This window comes from Tachyglossus aculeatus, chromosome 1 (assembly GCF_015852505.1).
Source record: "Tachyglossus aculeatus isolate mTacAcu1 chromosome 1, mTacAcu1.pri, whole genome shotgun sequence".
Lineage (NCBI taxonomy): Eukaryota > Metazoa > Chordata > Mammalia > Monotremata > Tachyglossidae > Tachyglossus > Tachyglossus aculeatus.
The window spans coordinates 61,194,894-61,217,835 of NC_052066.1; the positions used below are offsets into that span (position 1 = coordinate 61,194,894).

At 42.0% G+C, this 22,942-nt stretch overlaps 1 protein-coding gene across 5 annotated transcripts in view; it reads left to right on the top strand.

The window, feature by feature from the left end:
* The window catches only part of PLD1 (phospholipase D1), a 279,106-nt gene that overhangs the window by 133,596 nt on the left and 122,568 nt on the right, over positions 1–22,942 (top strand). For all 5 annotated transcript variants that reach the window (XM_038748912.1, XM_038748905.1, XM_038748940.1 and 2 more), the window contains exons 7-11: positions 8,805–8,863; positions 10,172–10,264; positions 13,944–14,096; positions 20,780–20,929; positions 21,988–22,071. In XM_038748912.1, the coding sequence (XP_038604840.1) occupies positions 8,805–8,863; positions 10,172–10,264; positions 13,944–14,096; positions 20,780–20,929; positions 21,988–22,071 (539 nt within the window). The remainder of the gene's footprint in view (positions 1–8,804; positions 8,864–10,171; positions 10,265–13,943; positions 14,097–20,779; positions 20,930–21,987; positions 22,072–22,942) is intronic.

Genomic DNA, 22,942 nt, shown 5'->3' on the forward strand with positions numbered 1-22,942 from the left:
GGACAGGCGAGAACAAAGCACAGTGAGGAGGTTAGCAGCAGAGGAGCAGAGGTTGCAGGCTGGGCTGGAGAAGGAGAGAAGGTAGGTGAGGTAAGTGGGGGGAGGTGATGGAGAACCTTGAAGCCGAGAGTGAGGAGTTTTTGCTTAATTTGTACATTGACAGACAACCACTGGGGATTTTTGAGGAGAGGAGTGACATACCCAGAGCGTTTCTGTACAAAGATAACCTGGGCGGCAGAGTGAAGTATAGACTGAAGTGGGGAGAGACAGGAGGAAGGGAGATCAGGGAGGAGGCTGATGCAGTAATCCAGTTGGGATAGGATGAGAGATTGAACCAGCAAGGTAGCAGTTTGGATGGAGAGGTGAGAGCAGATCTTGGCGATGTTGTGTTGGTGAGACCGGCAGGTTTTGGTGACAGATTGGATGTGTCAGGTGAACGAGAGAGCGGAGTCGAGGATGACACCAAGGTTGCGGGCTTGTGAGACGGGAAGGATGATAGTGCCGTCTATAGTGACAGGAAAGTCAGGAAGAGGACTGGGTTTGGGAGGGAAGATAAGGAGTTCAGTCTTGGACATATTAAGTTTTAGATGGCAGGCAGACATCCAGATGGAGATGTCCTGAAGGCAGGAGGAGATACGAGCCTGGAGGGGAGGAGAGAGAGCAGGGGCGGAGATGTAGATCTAGGTGTCATCAGCGTAGAGATGATAGTTGGAAGCCGTGGGAGCGAATGAGTTCACCAAGGGAGTGAGTGTAGATAGAGAACAGAAGGGGACCAAGAACTGACCCTTTAGGAACCCCTATAGTAAGAGGTGGGAGGGGGAAGAGGAGCCCACATAGGAGACTGAGAATGAATGGCCAGAGAGATAAGAGGAGAACCAGGAGAGGACAGAGTCTATGAAGCCAAGGTTGGATAGCGTGTTGAGGAGAAGGGGGTGATCCACAGTGTCGAAGGCAGCTGAGAGGTCAAGGAGGATTCTATTTTCGATCTGCACTCACTCTCTTGGGGAACTCATGTGCTGCCATGGCTTCAACTACCATCTCTACGGATGGCACCCAAATCTATATCTCCTCCCCCATTCTCCCCCTCTCTCTAGACTTGCTTCTCCTCTCTCCTTCAGGACATCTCTACTTGAATGTCCTCCCATCACCTCAAACGCAACGTGTCCAAGATAGAGCTCCTTATCTTCCCTCCAAAAACCTGTCCTCTCCCAAAATTTCTCGTCACTGTAGACGGTACCACTGTCCTTCCTTTCTCACAGGCCCATAACCTTGGTGGCATCCTTGACTCTGCTCTCTCATTCACCCCACATATCCAATCCTTCACCAAAACCTGTGAGTCTCACATTTACAACACCGACAAGATCCTCCCTCTCTTCTCCATCCAAACCACTACCACGTTAGTACAGTCACTCACCCTATCTCGATTGGATTACTACATCAGTCTCCTTTCTGACTTCCCAATTTCCTTCTCTCCTCACTTCAGTCTATACTTCACTCTGCTGCTTGAATTATCTTTCTACAGCAATGTTCAAGATATGCCTCCTCCCTCCTCAAAAATGTCCAGTGATTTCCTATCCACCTCCGTAGCTTTAAAGCTCTCCATCACCTTGCCCCCTCCTATCTCACCTCCCTTCTCTCCTTCTACATCCCAGCCCGCAGACTCCGCTCCTCTGGTATTAACTGTCTTGCTGTGCCTACTTGTATTGATGCCTATCTCCCCCCCTTCTAGACTGCGAACCCGTTGTGGGCTGGGATTGTCTCTCTTTATTGCTGTATTGTACTTGCCAAGTGCTTAGTACAGTGCTCTGCACCCAGTAAGCGCTCAATAAATATGAATGAATGAATGAATAAAGCACGGGCCTGGGAGTCAGAAGGTCATGGGTTCTAATGCCAGTTCCACTGCTTGTCTGCTGTGTGACCCTGGGCAAGTCACTTCTCTTCTCTGTGCCTTAGTTACCTCATCTGTAAAGTGGGGATTGAGACTATGAGCCCTATGTGGGACAGGGACAGTGTCCAACCTGATCTGTTTGTATTCACCCCAGCGCTCAATCAATCAATCAATCAATCGTATTTATTGAGCACTTACTGTGTGCAGAGCACTGTACTAAGCGCTTGGGATGTACAAGCTGGCAACATATAGAGGCAGTCCCTACCCAACAGTGGGCTCACAGTCTAGAAGGCTCAGTACAGTGCCTGGTGCATAGTGAACTTAACACTTAACAAATACCATTATTATTGTCATGATATGTGCACCTTGAGTCTATGACTCTCCTGCTCACTCACCCACAGACCATACCTAAGCCTAGACAATTTTACAGGAACACCTGGTCTTCCTTTGGTCCTTGGGGTTCTGGCTTGGGGTGCTCAGTTGCAGGCTGAGGTCAGAGGGCTCTTCAGTGCCACCAAACTATGCATAGATGCAGTAAAGTGTTCAGCGTGGCCTAGTGGCAAGAACACAGACCTGGGATTCAGAAGGAACTGGGTTCCAATCCTGACTCCACCACTCATCTGCTGGGTAACTTTAGGCAAGTCACTTTACTTCTGTGGACCTCAGTTCCCTCATCTGTAAAATAGGGATTAAGACTGTGGGCCATAGGTGCAAACTTGATTAGCTTGTATCTGCCCAAGTGCTTAGTACAGTGCCTGGCACATTGTAAACACTTAAATACCATTAAAAGAAAATTATGGAGAAGACTTATTTTTTTCTCTGAGGATTGATACTAGTGGTTTCCAACTTAGAAAATAGTCCCTGAACCAGAAAATATTGCAGTCTTGTGGTACTTAAAATTGCAATCATTTTATTATAATTGTCTATTGGATTAAATACTTTCTTCCACTGAAGTTACTCAGTTACTTTAAATTAAAAATTAATACGAAGGTAATTGGAAATTGATCCAAAATGCAGAGCAAAAATTTCATGGTTGCCTATTCCAGTGCCTTTTGAAATCACAAGACTATGACAACATTTTGTGGCTTTAAAGCTTTAATGACAAATGAAAATTAGCTGGAGAAAGAAACTAGTGGGGTGCAAACATAATTAAGTCTTTTAAGTTATCTTAGTAGAGATTGAGTCCTAGTCCTTTCCCCAGAGTCCAGAGGATAGTTACCTATATATTGATTGTGTTTATTAAGTGCTTACTGTGTGCCAAGCACTGTTCTAAGCACTGGGGTAGATACAAGGATATCAGGTTGTCCCTCATCGGGCTCACAGTCTTTATTCCCATTTTACAGATGAGGTAACTGAGGCACGGAGAAGTGCAGTGACTTGCCCAGAGTCACACAGCTGGCAAGTGGCGGAAGCAGGATTTGAACCCATGACTGCAGCATGGTTTAGTGGAAAGAGCACTGGCTTAGGAGTCAGAGGTTGTAGGTTCTAATGCTGCCTCTGCCACTTAGCTGTGTGGCTTTGGGCAAGTCACTTAACTTCTCTGTGCCTCAGTTCCCTGATCTGTAAAATGGGGATTGAGACTGTGAGCCCCACATGGGTCAACCTGATTACCTTGTACCTACCCCGGCGCTTAAAACAGTTCTTGGCACATAGGAAGCGCTTAACAAAAAAAACCCATCCAAATCATCACCCAAGCCCGTGCTCGTTCTACTAAGCCACACCTCTTCTTTGGAAGCCACATAAACCAATCACCATCCAATCCCTCTCGCTGCCAACTTTTGCCTGCTCCTGGGATAAAATAATTCTCCAGCAGCAGCAATAATAGGTGCTGCTTCCCGCCATTGCTCCTCCTCAAGGTGACTCTCTCAGGTTCGGTGAAGAGATGAAGGGAAGAGGGAGGATGATAACCAAGTTCCAGATGGCACCAATCATCTTCTCTCTGAACCACTCTAGAGCCCTTTGTAGCTCCCTGTGGGTAGGCATTCATTCAATTGTATTTATTGAGCGCTTACTGTGTGCAGAGCACTGTACTAAGTGCTTGGGAAGTACAAGTTGGCAACATATAGAAATGGTCCCTACCCAACAACGGGCTCACAGTCTAGAAGGGGGAGACAGACAACGAAACAAAACATGTGGACAGGTGTCAAGTCATGAGAATAAATAGAAGTGAAGCTAGGTGCACATCATTAACAAAATAAATAGAACAGTAAATATGTACAAGTAAAATAAATAGAGTAATAAATCTGTACAAACATATATACAGGTGCTGTCGGGAGGGGAAGGAGGTAGGGCTGGGGGATGGGGAGGGGGATCATGTCTACCAACCACAGTGTATTTTCTTTCCCAAGTGCTTGGTACAGTGACCTCCCCACAGTTAAGTGCTCAGTAAATACAACTGATAAATTGACCAATTGATTGACCTTATACTCTGAGCAAGAGGAAGAGAGCCATTGCCTTCTTACCACTGAATTAACTCTAGATAGACAACCAGCTATTTTCTGACATGAGGCAGAGTCAGACTCATTGTTTGTTGAATAATTTTCCATTTATTTGCCAGTGTGATGCTTGGGTTTAACTTTATGTATTTAGCTTGACATGGATAGCAAAGTTAAATGATGGATTTTGCTTGCTGGCTGTTTGGTGTCTCAGGACAGATTGAGAACGGTTTACGGTTCCTAAGTTGTTGTATTTGATTATTTTTGAATCATAAAATGTTTCCAGATCATCATCCTTATTATTATTATCATTTTACTTGTTAATCACTTACAATGTGCCAAGCACTGTTCTAAGCACTGAGGTAGACACAAGTCAATCAAGATAGACACAACCCCTGTCCCACATGGGGCTAACAGTCTAAGTAGGAGGGAGTAGGGTTGATTCCCCATTTTTGCAGATGTGATAGCTGAGGCACAGTTACTTGTCTTCCACAAGATCATACAGACATGTGGTAGAACCAGAATTAGAACCCAGGTCCTCTGACTCCCAGGACCTTGCTGTTTCCACTATTCTCCCTAATTTTTAGCCACATTAATAGGTCTTCCCGGACTAAGCCCCTCTTTTCCTCTGCTCCCCCCCCCACATTGCCCCGACCCACCCCCCACCCCACAGCACTCATGTATAATATGTACATATATAATTATAATTCTATTTATTTATAGTGATGCTATGGGTGCCTGTTTACTTGTTTTGACGGCACTACCATCCTTCCCGTTTCACAAGCCCGCAACCTTGGTGTCATCCTCGACTCCACTCTCTCATTCACCCCTCACATCCAAGCCGTCACCAAAACCTGCCGGTCTCAGCTCCGCAACATTGCCAAGATCCGCCCTTTCCTCTCCATCCAAACTGCTACCCTGCTCATTCAAGCTCTCATCCTATCCCGTCTGGACTACTGCACCAGCCTTCTCTCTGATCTCCCATCCTCGTGTCTCTCTCCACTTCAATCCATACTTCATGCTGCTGCTCGGATTATCTTTGTCCAGAAACGCTCTGGGCATATTACTCCCCTCCTCAAAAATCTCCAGTGGCTACCAACCAATCTGCGCATCAGGCAGAAACTCCTCACCCTGGGCTTCAAGGCTGTCCATCCCCTCGCCCCCTCCTACCTCACCTCCCTTCTCTCCTTCTCCAGCCCAGCCAGCAACCTCTGCTCCTCCGCCGCTAATCTCCTCACTGTACCTCATTCTCGCCTGTCCCGCCGTCGACCCCCGGCCCACGTCCTCCCCCGGGCCTGGAATGCCCTCCCTCTGCCCCTCCGCCAAGCTAGCTCTCTTCCTCCCTTCAAGGCCCTGCTGAGAGCTCACCTCCTCCAGGAGACCTTCCCAGACTGAGTCCCTTCCTTCCCCTCCCTCTCGTCCCCCTCTCCATCCCCCCATCTTACCTCCTTCCCTTCCCCACAGCACCTGTATATATGTATATATGGTTGTACATATTTATTACTCTATTTATTTATTTATTTATTTTACTTGTACATTTCTATCCTATTTATCTTATTTTGTTGGTATGTTTGGTTCTGTTCTCTGTCTCCCCCTTTTAGACTGTGAGCCCACTGTTGGGTAGGGACTGTCTCTATGTGTTGCCAATTTGTACTTCCCAAGCGCTTAGTACAGTGCTCTGCACATAGTAAGCGCTCAATAAATACAATTGATTGATTGATTGATTGATTGTTTTGATGTCTGGCTCCGCCCTTCTAGACTGTGAGCCCGTTGTGGGCAGGGATTGTCTCTGTTGCTCAATTGTACTTCCCAAGATTGAATAAATGAATCAACTTCTGAGATTCAAATGCACTTTTCATATTTTTGTTTGACAAGGGAATCTGCTTTAGGGCTTAAAATTCTCTTAATGCCCAAATGATGATGATGGCATTTTATTAAGTGCTTACTATGTGCAAAGCACCGTTCTCAGCACTGGGGAGGATACAAGGTGATCAGGTTGTCCCACAGGGGGCTCACAGTCTTAAGCCCCATTTTACAGATGAGGTAACTGAGGCCCACAGAAGTTAAGTGACTTGCCCAAAGTCACACAGCTGACAATTGGTGGAGCCGGAATTTGAACCGATGACCTCTGACTCCAAAGCCCATGCTCTTTCCACTGAGCCATGCTGCTTCTCTCTCTAAATGAAACGGAAAGGATTTTCCCTTACCAACATTTTAAAGTCGTTTAGAAAATTTTCTAAAAGTGTAAACTATTCAACTGATAAAGGAAGATGAAGGTGTAAAGTATAGAATGCATTCTTCCTAAGTGATGCTCTTCCTACAAAACAATGCTTAATACGAAAATAAACTTGAACATATTCCGAATACCACAAGCAATTTATGTCAGTACATTTTAACTCAGTAAGCTGTGTTCAATTGCTTGTGCCTGTTCTCCAGCTGTGAGTTGAGGGAAGCTCGGAAAATTGATTATGAAAAGGAAATCACAGAATTATTACTTTAAAGGGTTGCGATATTTGAAATATTAAACGAATCCATTTTTATTATGCAAGCTTTTTGTATAGCAGACCTATATTCATTATTTTTAGAAAGTTATTTCTCTTTATTTGTTGCTATGTGTGGGTAGGCTTTCCCCTGCAGCTTTTAACCTGCCGTTTTTTCTTTTATTGTCATGAAGTATTTTTCATTCCCTCCCCCTTTCCACTATTTACTGCTCTGTCTCGAAACAATGGCTTTCAAACTGAGTCTTGTCTTATGCTGTCCACCCATAACAATGCCGTGGACACGCCTCTCCCAAAACACCTCACCTCCATCTGCAGTCGTTCTGGTAGGGGATCCATATATAGTAGTTTAGTAGATTAATAAACAGATTCTGTGACTTCATGTACTCTGCTTTATTTGCAACTCCTTCCATTTCCTCAGCTGTATAGAAGAGATAACTGCAGGTCTCTTTCTAAGAAATATATCAAAATGGATAGTTCTGCTGTTCTGCCCACAGCAAGCTAGAGGAAGGAGAGGGAGTAGAGGAAATGAGGGAAGTCCTCTTGGAGGAGATGTGATTTTAATAAGATTCTGAAGGTGGGGAGAGTGTTCATCTGTTGGATCCGAATGGGGAGGGAGTTTGGGTCTGGAAGCAGGATATGGTCAAAGGACCAGCACCAAGATAGGCGAAATTGAGTTACATCGAGTAGGTTGGCGTTAGAGGAACGAAGTGTGAGGGCTGGATTGTAGTTGGAAATCAATGAGATAAGATAGGAGTGGGCAAGTGAATAAAGTGATTTAAAGTCCGTGGTAAGGAGTTTCTGTTTGGTATCCCTGATCCTTTCTTACCAGAGAGGGCAATGGGAAAAGGGTTGTACATGTGACTTCTTAAGGTCCTGGCACAATTTGGAAATTCACAGAGGAAGCTCTTTACCTCTCTGTAATTTTTTGCAGTTATTTTTATACATGATTACTTCTGAAGTTTTTTAGAACATAAAAAGTCTTTTAGACTGTGAGCCCACTGTTGGGTAGGGGCTGTCTCTATATGTTGCCAACTTTTACTTCCCAAGCGCTTAGTACAGTGCTTTGCACACAGTAAGTGCTCAATAAATACGATTGATTGATAAACGTTTTTTCCAACCTCTTGTTCTCAGTAAGAGGAATATGAGTAGCGTTGGAATGTCAAGGGGTCAGAACAGTAATAACTCATTGAGAAGCAGGATTCCTGACCTCCACTTCCTTCTGAACCAGGGACTATATTTTTAATAGCCAGTTTAAGAGAATTCATAAGAAAAGTTCTTTGATGCAGTGAATTCGTTGCCTGAAAGACGTGCTCTGGCACATAAAGTGTTGTTATTAGGAATCAAATGGAACCTGATCAATATGACTCTCATTATTCAATTACCCAATTTTTTTTCCAATTGAATTGAGTCCCCCCATTTTTTTTCCAAATAAAGGATACTTATATAAACAAAATGGAAAATGCTGCAGTGTAAAGAGCAGACCCACTCCTGATGGTTTTTTCGTGCTAATCAAATAGGTAAAATTACATATGAATTCCTGCAATTAAATCTTTTCAGTAAAAGGCCTGAGTGAAATACTGTAACTCCTCATTTTTTAAGATATAATTTACTTTAAGGAATTAGGAAAGTGAAAAATGATTTTTAGAGATCTACCTTTCTACCCAAGATGATTTGAAAATTAAAGTTCAGTAATGTGTGTGAAACTAAATCTATAAATAATGGAGTACTCTGGCAGTGTTGTAATATTGGTACAAAAACTTGGGGTGTACCACGTTCATGACTTGCTATAAAAAGTTTGAAAGTAAGCTTTGATTTTTTATTGTCTTCATTACAATAATCAGTTTTTATTTTCAAAAGAACCATGCAATGAAGTTAGGTCTATTTATTTTCCTCCTCTGGTTAAACTGTCATTTATACTGTCAAAATGCTTTCACCCATTTTCCAAGTTTTGTGAGTGGCAAACTTGTGACTGTTTTTCAGACAGAATTCCTTGATGTAAGCCAGTTGTCTTTCATCCATGATCTGGGTCCTAAGGGCATGTAAGTTCGTATTTGTATCTTTTTATTTGCCAAATCAGCACTGGAATAAACTATTGAAAAGTTGATGAGCAGTCAAAAATTTTTGAACTAGTGTGTAAAGGGATTAGAACGTACTCTTACTTTCCAGATGTCTGTATGTTTTTTCCTTAGCAAATGGGCAAAGCTGTAAAAATTATTGAAAGAGAAATAGCATTTCTCACAGCGTAAATAGTGATGAGTACTCTATCCCGATCAAAATATACTGGCAACTCGTTTTCCTTTCATTCTGGAAATGCATTATGCACAATTTTTACAAGTAAAGATCCCATGGGGACTAGGACTGGATTGAAATTAAGGTTGGTTTTTGTTGCTGTTGCATTATAAAAGCAAACAGCTTATATAAAACATCTTATTTTGACAACCCTTGCCATAGACCATATTATAGTTTCTTTTGGTCCTACATGTAAGTACTATTCACAGATTATCTTATATACACGTATGTAGCGGATCAGCTAGCAGTTTGAAAATTCTCTTGTATTGTTTTCTCTTTTGTGGCAAGAAGAGTGATATGCACTGAACCAAGTACCTAATGGATACTTTATAGATTTTCTTATTTTCATTTCTAACTTCTGTTTAGCCACCAATACTGCAGTTTTTCACCACTGGTTGTTGGGAGATGGATGACTAGTTAGAGAAGCGGCTTGACATATGGATAGAGCACAGGCCTGGGAGTTAGAAGGTCATGGGTTCTAATCCCGGCTCCACCACTTGTCTGCTGTGTGACCTTGGGCAAGTCACTTCACTTCTCCAGGCCTCAGTTGCCTCATCTGTAAAATGGGGATTGTGACCGTGAGCCCCGTTTGGGAAATGGACTGTGTCCAACCCGACTTGCTTGCATCCACCCCAGCACTTAGAACAGTGCCTGGCACATACTAAGTGCTTAACAATTATTATTATTATTATTATTATTATTATTATTATTATTATTATTATGGCTCCTTCTGCTTGGTTGGTCCGGACCGGCACTGTGTGCATAAGAGGTATATGAGGAGGTATGGAAAACATTGTTTGAAGTTGATAGGAGTCTGTAGCTGATTACCACAGGAGAAATCTGTTTTATAAGTGCAACCCATTTCACCTCTAAAATATACCTGTCCTCACTCAGTTTACTGGAATGTACACAGCCCACTATTGGATGAAGTACAGGACAACAGAGGTTGGACATGTATAAGTGAACTACAAAACAGAGGTCTAAGATGAACCTCTTGGATGCAGCTAAGGGTGAAGTAAGCCAATCCATGCAATTGATCAACTTGAAATTTCTTTCAGAGAGGGTATGATCATGAAAAGATCTGGGGGACACAGAATCCCGGGTTTGAGCTGCTGTGGACAAGGAAACTCCTGCTATCGCTGGTCAAAACGGTAGGATTCATTCAATAGCGTTTATTGCGCGCTTATTGTGTGCAAAGCACTGCACTAAGTGCTTAAATCAATCGGTTATTTAAGAACTTTAAAGGCAACGTTCCAAACTGTTTTAAGTTCTTAATTTTAGGAAAGTGAAATAATAAACTAAATTTTCAATTTGTGGGCCAGTTCTCCATTTTAGACTGCAGAAACTAAAATTTTGTTTTTGGTAAGGCCTAGCACCCAAATAGATGGATTTGTTAGTTAACTAGGATTAAGTGTTAAATAATAAATGGACAGTACAAGTGGAATTTCATTTAGTAGAGCTTTTGAGCACCAACAGTGTCCTAGGACTGTAGGAAAGGGTTTTAAAATTATGGTTTTTTATTTATAATAATACTAATGGCATTTATTAAGTGCTTACTATGTGCAAAGCACTGCTCTAAGCGCTGGGGAGGTTACAAGGAGATCAGGTTGTCCCATGGGGGGCTCACAGTCTCAATCCCCATTTTAAAGATGGGGTAACTGAGACACGGAGATGCTAACTGACTTTCCCAAAGTCACACAGCTGACAATTGGCGGAGCCAGGATTTGAACCCATGACGTCTGACTCCAAAGCTCATGCTCTTTCCACTGAGCCACGCTGCTTCTCTATAAGTTATAAGTTTTTGGAAATCATAATCTTTAAAAATAATATCCTTTTTTGAGCCCTTATTTCTAAAGTCAACATTGAATCAACAGTCTCTTATTTTGAAATCAATCATCAATCCTATTTATTGTTTACTGTGTGCAGAGCCCTGTGCTAGGCACTTGGGAGAGTACAACATTAACAGAGTTAGACACGTTCCCTGCCCACAGTGAACTTAATCTAGAGAGGAAGACAGACATCAATATAAATGAATAAATTACAGAGATGTACGTAAGTGCTGTGGGGCTGAGGGAGGGGTGAATCAGGGTGCAAATCCAAGTTCAAGGGCGACGCAGAAAGCAGTGTGGCTTAGTGGGTAGAACACGGGCCTGGGAGTTAGAAGAACCTGGGTTCTAATCCCAGCTCCTCCCTTTGTTGGCTGTGTGACCTTGGGCAAGCCACTTCACTTCTCTGTGCCTCAGTTACCACATCTGTAAAATGGCGTTTGAGACTGAGCCCCACATAGGACAGGGACTGTGTCCAACCGGATTTGCTTGTTTACACCCCAGAGTTCAGTACAGTGCCTGGCACATAGTGTGCGCTCAACAGATACCACAATTATTATTATTGATCTCCTCGAGTTTTTCTGCCAAGGCGTGGCTCCTGCTGGCCTAGTGAAGCAGCTGTTTGGACTGCTGCCACCATGAATGTCCCTGTGGCTGGGAATCTCATGAGGGTAGTCGTGCGATCTACTCCACCATTTACATGGTGACCGTGCTAATGTGTTTTTTTAAATGGCATTTATTAAGCACTTACTATGTGCGAAGCACTCCTCTAAGTGCTGGAATAATGGTGGCATTTGTTAAGCGCTTACTATATGCCAAGCACTGTTCTAAGCACTGGGGGGATACAAGGTAATCAGGTTATCCCACATGGGGCTCACCGTCTTCATCCCCATTTTACAGATGAGGGAACTGAGGCCCAGAGAAGTTAAGTGACTTGCCCAAGATCACACAGCTGACAAGTGGCGGAGTCGTGATTTGAACCCGTGACCTCTGACTCCAAAGCCTGTGCTCTTTCCACTGAGCCACGCTGCTTCTGCTCTCCCAGTTCCGCAGCATCAGATAAGGGGGTGCTTATTGAAAGTCGAAGGTGGTAAATTCAAAACAAACAAAAAGAAACGCCTTTCCACATGGTATGTAAATTTTGTTACAACCAGAAGTTGTGCGGGGAAGATGCCAACTATTAGTGAAGCGGATCTGTGATTCTCGATCAAAAACAGGGAATAAACTGGACATGGGAACAGAGATAAGTTAATAGTTGTGGTATTTGTTAAGCGCTTAGATGTGCCCGACGATTTTCTAAGCGCGGTGGTAGGTAGAAGATAATCAGAGAGCTCACAATCTTAATCCTCATTTTACATACAGATGAGGGCACTGAGGCAGAGAAAAGTGAAGTAACTTGTGCAAGGTCACCCAGCAGACAAGTGACAGAGCCAGGATTAGAATCCAGGTCCTTCTAACTCCCAGGCCCATCATCATCATCATCAATCGTATTTATTGAGCGCTTACTGTGTGCAGAGCACTGTACTAAGCGCTTGGGAAGTACAAGTTGGCAACATATAGAGACAGTACCTACCCAACAGTGGGCTCACAGTCTAAAAGGGGGAGACAGAGAACAAAACCAAACATACTAACAAAATAAAATAAATAGAATAGATATGTACAAGTAAAATAAATAAATAGAGTAATAAATATGTACAAACATATATACATATATACAGGTGCTGTGGGGAAGGGAAGGAGTTAAGATGTGGGGATGTAGAGGGGGACAAGGGAGAGAGGAAGGAAGGGGCTCAGTCTGGGAAGGCCTCCTGGAGGAGGTGAGCTCTCAGTAGGGCCTTGAAGGGAGGAAAAGAGCTAGCTTGGCGGGGAAAACCACCGGGCCGGCCGGCCGGAGCCGCCGGGTTGAATCCTCCGGGCCCAAGCTCTATCTATTAAGCCACACTGCCACACCTCACCTTATGAGACCAAAATGGCCTCACCTTATTCCATGGCCACCAACTGTTCCCTTGCCCCATGCGCTGCCTTGAAATGCTGTTGACTACCAGGGGCACTGGGTGAGAGGGTGTGAATAACTCAGTGTAACCCATCACTGCTACTTAAGAACAACTCAGGCACATGTTCTAGCGATGGTGGTAGAACATCTTACCCTAAAAACGAAGACCCCAACAAAATACGGCAGACTCAAGATAATGGTTAACTAAAGAAGAATCACAGTCGTCTGGTGGTCTACCTTGAATATCTGAGCAGCTGTATTTACCACTACTTTAAAAACAAACTTTTAGAATTGTTTTCACAAGATTCCAGGAGGAACAGGCCTCGATATACACTTTTCAGGTTGCGTGTAACAAATGCCAAGAAGTCAAAGTGAAAGAGGGTATTATTCCTTGGTACTATTTCCATTCCTCATCAAAATGCACCACATTTTAAATGGAAAGCAAGAGTTTATCTCTATTTCATTCACTTATTGTCACCTTTATTGAGCACTTACTGTGTGCAGAACACTCTACTAAGTACTTGGGACGGTCTTGTCTTGTCTTAACCCATAGCGACACCACGGACGTATCTCCCCAGGATGCCCCGCTCTCCACCTGCAGTTGCTCTGGTAGTATATCCATATAATTTTCTTGGTAAAATATGGAAGTGGTTTACCATTGCCACCTTCTGCACAGTAAATTTGAGTCTCTGCCTTCGACTCTCTCCCATGGCGCTGCTGCCCAGCATGGGTGAGTTTTGACTAGTAGCAGATTGCCTTCCACTCACTAACCTCTGGCCAAGCTAGGAATGGAATGGACAGGCCTCTACTTGACTCTTTCTCTCGTAGCCGAGATTGGTAGAGGACTGGAAATTCTCCAGGTGCGACCCTGAGAGGGGGCTTGGAACAGTACAATAAAACAAATCTCTACTTGGATGGGTGGTTCATATCCTTTGAATCCTTAAAACAGTGGCTAAAATGTTTGAAAACGTGATTCAGTTGAATTTAAAAATATTTTACTTGCCTTTACAGATGGTTAATTGTGAAAGACTCTTTTTTGTTCTACATGAAGCCCGACTGTGGTGCTATTGCCTTTGTCCTGCTGGTAGATAAAGAATTCAGGGTTACTATAGGGAGGAAAGAAACAGAGACCAAGTATGGAATCCGGATCGATAATCTTTCAAGGTGAGAAGTTTGAATTTTGTTAAATATTTTGAAGATATTTCAAGTATTTATGGATTGTTTACTATTGTTTGAGCATCAGTAGTTTAGAATTTCAGTGAACCAAGAAAATTATTTAAATATCTAATTTTCTCACAAACTGTATTATCCATTTGTTAAAAGAAAAAATATTGTAGCTAACATCATTTTATGTAACTAATTACTTAAACCTGTGTGTCTGTTCTTCCCCAGCCTTGTAGGTTAGAAGTTACCATGTAGGCCAGAGGGTGTTTAATATCCTGGACTTTTTCCCCAGTACTTCACATTATTATTATTATGGTTGTTATTATTATCATCATCATTATTTTGTTATGTCTAGTATTCATTATGTACTGCGCTATGCACTAGGGCAAATATAAAATCATCAACTACACAGTCCCCATATTAAGAGGGCTACTATGGTTTGTGTATTATAAGCCCTCAACAAATGCCACAAGTCAGTAATACTAAACTGAAATTGATTACGAATGTTTTTTTCTTTCTTGTGCTGCATTCCACTAAATTTCATATCTGGCAAATGCTGTTTCCATTGTACTTTGCAAATTGTGCTTTGGAAAATGCAAATAGCCTTGAAATTTGGGGTCACAGAAGTGGCCACGGATGAGGAGGAATTTTGGACTGGCTACCGTTTTGGGCTACCACATTCAGCATCCCCAAAATAGCGTCCCTTGTTCTCCTGAAAATACGGGAGGAATTTGGGAGCTGCTTAATGGGGCTATCAATCTTCTGGCAAAATCTGATTGGCAGATTCCAAGCTAACTGTAAATGATCCAGGAGCTGACCAGTCTCGGCCAGCTGGGCCCCTCACCCATTCCTGGTCCCCCCCCAGAATATCCCTCCCTCGCCATACACTCCCCCAAATTCCAAAATCTGCTCCAGCCTGTGGCCACTCCAGTTTTGGTCTGATCACAGAGAATTGGAAGAACCTGAGAGAGTATTTCAACTACGGAATTTCCAGGGAGTTGATATCCATTCGGAAGAGTTTCTCATGCATATGAATTTCAAGGGGAAGCAGCTGGCCTTGTAGAAGGAATATGGCCCTGAGAGTCAAGTGACTTGGGTTCTAATCCCGGTTCTGTCAATTGCTTGCTGTGTGACCTTGGGCAAGTCACTTAACTACTCTATATCTCAGTTTCCTCAATGGTAAAATGAGGATTCAATACCTGTTCTCCCTCCTACTTAGACTGTGAGCCCCTTGCAGGACAAGGACAGTATCCGATCTAATTAACCTGTGCCTATCCCAGTGCTAGGAATAGTGTTTAACACAATAATGATAATAATTGTGGTATTTGTTAAGCACTTACTATGTGCCAGGCACCATTTGTTAGTATGTCTGGTTTTGTTCTCTGTCTCCCCCTTTTAGACTGTGAGCCCACTGTTGGGTAGGGACTGTCTCTATATGTTGCCAACTTGTACTTCCCAAGCGCTTAGTACAGTGCTCTGCACACAGTAAGCGCTTAATAAATACGATTGATTGATTGATTGATTGATACTAAGCGCTGGCATAGATACAGAGCATGGGCCTAGAAGTCAGCAGGACCTGGATTCAAGTCCCAGTTCCTCCACATGTCTGTCATGAGACCTTGGGCAAGTCATTTAACTTCCCTGGGGCTCAGTTAAAATGGGGATTAATTCTATCGTATTTATTGAGTGCTTACTGTGTGCAATGTGACCGCCCCCGTGGGACAGGGACTATGTCTGTCTCTATATGTTGCCGACTTGTACTTCCCAAGTGCTTAGTACAGTGCTCTGCACACAGTAAGCGCTCAATAAATACGATTGAATGAATGAATGAATGTCCAACCTGATTAACTTGTACCTACCCTGGTGCTTAGAACAGCGGTTGGCACATAGTAAGCGCTTAAGTACTATTATTATTATTATTATTATTATTATTATTATTATTATTATTATTATTATTATTATGCAAATCGGCGTGGACGCTGTCCCTGCCCCACATAATAATAATAATTATGATGGTATTTGTTAAGCACTTTCTATGTGTGAAATACTCTTCTAAGCGCTGGGGGGGGATACAAGGTGATCAGGTTGTCCCACGTGGGGCTCACAGTCTTAATCCCCATTTTGTAGATGAGGGAACTGAGGCACAAGGAAGTTAAGTGACTTTCCCAAAGTCACACAGCTGACAATTGGCGGGGTGGTGATTTGAACCCATGACCTCTGACTCCAAAGCCCGTACTCTTTTCACTGAGCCATGCTGCTTCACATGGGACTCACAGTCTTAATCCCCAGCTGACAGAGGAGTTAACTGAGGCTCAGAGAAGTGAAGTGACTTGCCCAAGGTCACTTAGCAGACAAGCGACGGAGCTGGGATCAGAACCCAGGACCTTCTGATTCCCAGGCCTGTGCTCTATCCACTAGGCCATGCTGCTTCTCACCCATTTAATAAATACCATAAAAAATACCATAAAAAAGGGTGGATTTGGATACCTGAGGACATCCTGGAACTTCCTGCATGAGTCCTCCAGTCACAAGCTCCTGAATGGGACAAGAATCAGCTCATTGTGGGCAGGGAATGTGACTGTTTACTATTATATTGTACTCTTTATAGTGTTTAGTACAGTGCTGGGCATACAGTAAGCACTCAATAAATACAGTTGGATGAATGAATGAACTTTGGGTTCACGTCAGGTGATGGGCCACTGAACCCCACTCTATAACGCCACTGTTCTGGGGCTCCTGAAATAACTACCTTGTACCTACCCCAGCGCTTAGAACAGTGCTTGGCACATAGTAAGTGCTTAACAAATACCATAATAATAATAATAATATCACCTCTAAATTCTCAACTCCCATCTCTAAAGGAGTCCCCTCAAAAAATCATGAGATAATTTCCATCGTCGTTTATTTTCACTTGTATCTCATGGAGAAATGTACTTCCTAGAGATTGACAATCACCATAATAGGCCTTGATCTAAATGTTGCCGTCCTTTTATGCTTTTTTTGAAAATTCTGTTAGCAGTTTGTAAGTCGTTATAAATCTAGAGTTTTCATGAGAAAAAGTCTTCCAATTTGTCTGGAACTTCTGAAATGTAAAACATGAAGTGTTTTTTTGGAGAGATTTTCAGTGTGAATGATATCAATTGGTTAATGAGTAGTATTTATTGAAGACCTACTGTAGTAATGATAATGATAATTCCAAACACTTTACAAAGCACTGAGTAGGTACAAGATCATCAGGTTGTATACAGTTCTAGTCTCAAAGTGGGGTCACATTATAAGTAGGAGAGAGAACAGTTATTGAATTCCCATTTTACAGATGAGGAAACCGAGGCATGGAGAAGTTAAGTGACTTGCCCAAGGTCACACAGCGAGGAAGTGGCAGAGATGGGATCAGAGCCCTAGTCCCTTCCTCTGGGGCCAGGCTAGTTCCATTGGGCTACTGTGTGCATAGCATTAAACTAAGTGCTTGGGAGAGTACAAAATCATTTATTCATTCAATCGTATTTATTGAGCGCTTACTGTGTGTAGAGCACTGTACTTAACGCTTGGGAAGTACAAGTCGGCAACATATATAAACGGCCCAACAATGGGATCACAGTAGTAGACATGATCTCTGCCCTCAAAGAGTTTACAGTATAGCGGGAGAGACAGACTATAAAATAAATGAGTAAAATAAGAAAAAATAGATAGGACTTTAATATGCTTAACCTTTAGGAATTATTCTGAACACGAACAGTCCTCAAAAGTGTAAGAGGCTTTAATCTAAAGGTTACATCATTTCTTTAAATGTTTTCCTTTCTAAATTAGTTTAGGGCCCCAGAGCCATTCTTAAGTCCTCTTTCTCCTTGAACAGAGACACACCACAACTTATTTGGAAAGTTTGCAAGACTAATTCATATATTACATATCTATCTTTTTTCCGTGAAGACGTTAAACCGATTAATAAGTAACTTCCTTAATGAGAAAACTAATTGAATCATGAGATGGAGCTGTGAAAGTATGGCTTTACATATCTTGTCAAGAAGCTTTTAAAGTTTGCAGTGTTAGTGGTTCAATTTGCAGCCATCATCCAAACATGACCTATCATTAATAAATTATTCAGACATTCCCCAAATCTGTATTTTTTGCAATCACAACACCCAATCACATAGAAAAATAGTAGTTTTGTGAGTGTATTTATGGTATATTTTGACTGAGTAGATCATTTTCCATGGTCTTCTATATTTATACAATGAAAGCCATATTCTCCAGCATACATAGGGAACGGAAGGTACTGGCTAGTCAAAAATTCCAGTTGAGAAGTAGCATGGCCTAGTGGAAAGAGCACAGGCCTGGAAGCCAGACAGAGGACCTACATTCCAGTCTCAGGTTTACCACTTGCCTCCTATGTGACATGTGACCATGTGGCAAGTCTCCTAATTTCTCTCAGCCTCAGTTTCCTTATCTGGAAAATATGGATTCGATAGCTCTTTTCCTTCCTACTTAGACTTTGAGCTTTACGTGGGCTAGGGACCATGTCTGACCTGATTATCTTATATCTACCTCAGCATTTATTACAATACTTGGCACATAGTAAGCATTTAACCAGTATTATTGTTATTATTCTCCTCCTCCTCCTCATCATTATCTTTGGAACAGTGCCAAGAAGGGAGAGTTGCAATCAGTCCAAATTGGTTTTAATATCTCAAAAGACAAAAAGGCCAGCATGGAAGATCAAAATTACCATTGTAACCTTTGTTACAGAGGATTAGTTATACATACATATAGAAGCAGCGTGGCTCAGTGGAAAAGAGCACGGGCTTTAGAGTCAGAGGTCATGGGTTCAAATTCCGGCTCTGCCAATTGCCAGCTGGGTGACTTTGGGCAAGTCACTTAACTTCTCTGTGCCTCAGTGACCTAATCTGTGAAATGGGGATTAAAACTGTGAGCCCCTCGTGGGACAACCTGATCATCTTGTAACCTCCCCAGTGCTTAGAACAGTGCTTTGCACATAGTAAGCGCTTAATAAATGCCATTATTATTATTATTATTATTATTATTATTATTATCTATATGTATAACTGTATATAATTGTTTCATATTCAAAGAAAATACCACTGAAATTCTCTATGAGTGCATGTGTGACTGAACAAAGAATGCTAGCTAGTGCCACCTAATTAAGATTAAAGCCCCAATACAGGACCCAAAGCCCAAATTCTGGCCAACTCCTCCCTCTACTTTGAAGCTCTTTGTTGGCAGGGAATGTGTTTTTTAACTCTGTTGTATTGTTCCCTCCTGAGTGCTTAATACAGTGCTCTGTACATAGTAAGTGTTCATTAAATACCTCTAATTGATTGGTTGATATACTTAAATTCAAGGATTTGGTGGGGATACAGGTCTTGGAAATCCCCAGTGAATTGAATCCCCATTTTGCAGATGAGGGAACTGAGGCCTACAGAAGTGAAGTAACTTGCCCAAGGTCACAGAGCAGGCAGGTGGCAGAGCCAGGGTTAGAACCCAGGACCACTTAATCCCAGGCTCATGCTGTTTCCACCAGGCCAATCCTTTTCTTCCCACTCTGCCAGTAGCTTTGGGTTCACGTTATAGAATTTTTATTTGGAAATCTGTGAGCATTGGCAGTGATCGCTAGGAAGGATGCAGTATGGCCTAGTGGCAAGAGCACGGGCTTGGGAGTCTGAGGGCATGGGTTCTAATCCTGGCTCTGCCACTTCTCTGCTGTGTAACCTTGGGCAAATCACTTAAACTTCTTTGTGCCTCAGTGACCTCCTCTGTAAAATGGGGATTAAGACTGTGAGCCCTATGTGGGACAACCTCATTACCTTGTAGCTTCCCCAGTGCTTAGAACAGTGTTTGGCACATAGTAATCGCTTAACAAATACCATCATTATTGAGAAGCAGCGTGGCTTAGTGGAAAGAGCACAGGCTTGGAAGCCAGAGGTCGTGGGTTCTAATCCCAGCTCCGCCACTTGTCAGCTGTGTGACTTTGGGCAAGTCACTTAACTTCTCTGTGCCTCAGTCACCTCATCTGTAAAATGGGGATTAAGTCTGTGATCCCCCCTGTGGGACAACCTGATTACCTTGTATCTACCCCAACGTTTAGAACAGTGCTTGACACATAGTAAGTGCTTAACAAATACATTATTATTATCATTATTATTATTGTTATTATTTTTCAGAGTGAGGTTTCAACCTGCTGGTGGTTTGGGGCTTGTGGCCCTCAAATGTCTTAGGAAGATCTAGGGAACAGTTATACTTTGGCTACTGTTTTGGGAAGCAGCGTTGCATAATGGAAAGAGCAAGGGCCTGGGACAGTGAGGACCTGGGTTCTAGTCCTGGCTCTGTCACCTGTCTGCTGTGTGAACTTGTGCAAGTCACTTCACTTCTCTGGGCCTCAGTTCTCATCTGTAAAATGGGGATTCAATATCTGTTCCCCCTCCAACGTAAACTGTGAGCCCCATGTGGGACCTGATTAGCTTGTATCTACCCCCGTGCTTAGTACAGTGCTTGACACATATTCAGCACTTTACAAATACTACAGTTATCATTATTATTACTCCTGTTTCACCTCGTAATTCAAGGCGGTGATGTAATTAATCCGCAAACTTTTATCATTTGTAGTGGAAACTGCTTTTCAAAAATTAACCAGGTGACCATTCTATTTCACCTTATACTTTTCTTTGAAGGACATTGATTTTGAAGTGCAATAGTTACAGACATGCTCGGTGGTGGGGAGGGGCAATTGAAGAATTCATTCAGAAGCATGGCTCCAACTTTCTCAGAGATCACAGATTTGGGTCTTACGCTGCTATCCAGGAGAACACTCTAGCCAAGTGGTAAGACTACGTTTGTTTAGATGTGATCATTGTCTGATTCAGTATCCATCATTTATGAATCCCTGTTTGCAATCATTAGTCTTGGTAGGCACAAGATGTATGTGTTTGTGCATACCTAGATACCCATACATATAAAATAAGGAAACTTCACATTGAGTGATTAACATGTAAAATGGCACATGGACAGAGCAGAAAGGGGCGATCTTTATGGGCTCACAGTGCGGAAAGGGTGGTGGCTACTTATTAGTTTTATTAACTACCTTTGTATATACTGATAGTCTCATATTTGAGACAGCAGTATTGTGTATATGTGTGTATATGTATATATGTATAGTTATATGTTTTATATATGTGTGTATATAAGTAGATATAGCAATAGACATGTATATTGCTAGATCTATCTATAGATTATGTCAATAGATGGGTAGATAGATTTACACATTTCTACACAATACCGCTATCACAAATGTGAGATTATCAGTATATGTAAAGGTAGTTAATAAAACTAAGTAACCACAAACTTTTCCACATTGCAGACCTATAAAGATCACCCCTTTATGTTCTGCACATGTGCCATTTTACATTTTAATCACTAAATGTGACATTTCCTTATTGTAAGCCAAAGAGTGATCCCCTTATCTTATTATACTACTACTCTTTGAACCAAGCACTTAGTACTGTGCTCTGCACACAGTAAGTGCTAAATAAATACGACTGAATGAATGAAATGCTCAGCCAACATCTAATAAAATTTTTAAGGACTTTAGAAGTGGAATTTAGAAGTATGGCATTTTAAATGACCAACATGTCTGCTAAGGCACATACTGAAGAGCCTTAAATGGCAATAATATGGAAAGATAACTTTCGGTAACTATATATTCTTTCTAGTTATTGGATCATTTCAAACAACAAAAGATATGAAGTTGCAGTTCATATTTTCTAGTTGTATGAATTTCATTCATGATTATTTTGAAAAATAATCTAGGTGGTAATTTTCATTTAATATTATATTACAGGAAGTGCTTATTTCCTCTTCAGTAAAGAGCTTTTTCTTTCAGGTACGTAAATGCAAAGGGTTATTTTGAAGATGTGGCAAATGCAATGGAAGAAGCAGAAGAAGAAATTTTTATTACAGATTGGTGGTTAGTATTTTAAGTGTGAATTTTACTCCAAAAACATCACTTTCCAAAGTTTGCTACAATGTAGCACTGTGTAAAAATTTTACTCTATGGAAAATAACCGTACTTCCAGACAGTTTGGCAGTGATCTGAAATAACTAACAGTAGAAGTCTGCAAAGGGACTTTTCAGAAAACCTGGCATCACAGAGCACTCTTAGTTTAAGGATTTTTTTCTTCATCTAAAAAGACACCCTAGCACCATTTTCAGAAATGCATCATCATTGCTCTGCTGGGGTCACTATAAAAATTACTGGTTTCCTGTGCCCCTAATTCAGAATGCCTGTAGAATATCATTATTTTGATATTTAAAGTAGTTATACTGGCCACCAAGTACTAGAGATAGATTTAATGATTAGGACCGGCTGTTAATCACTGAGAGATACACCCTTCGATCAGTCAAACAAATATCAGGCTTCTTATCTCTATTAGAGTTGATGGAATTTATGATTTTCATTGAAGTCACATGTCTAAAACCCATTTAGCTCTTTGGAAATGTATCCCCGGAGTACACGCGGCCTTTTTATTTTGGCTTCACTCTTTCTTTCCAACCAAAACCTATTATACAGACAAAAATGAGGCCAAAGAATGTTGTTTTTCCTTCTAAGAACTCAGTTGTCTGGCATTTCCCTCTGCTTTCTTTTACTCTGTTGCATCCAGAATAGGATTGTTTTTCAATAGTACTGGGTATTTAGGGGTGGCTTTCTTCTCTAATTTTCCTTGTAGCTAGTGCAGTCCACTACCTTGGAAGCATTAAATGATACAGAGAAAAGAGAGAAGCAGCGTGACCTAGTGGAAAGAGCACAGGCCTGAGAGTCAGAGGATTTGGGGTCTAAT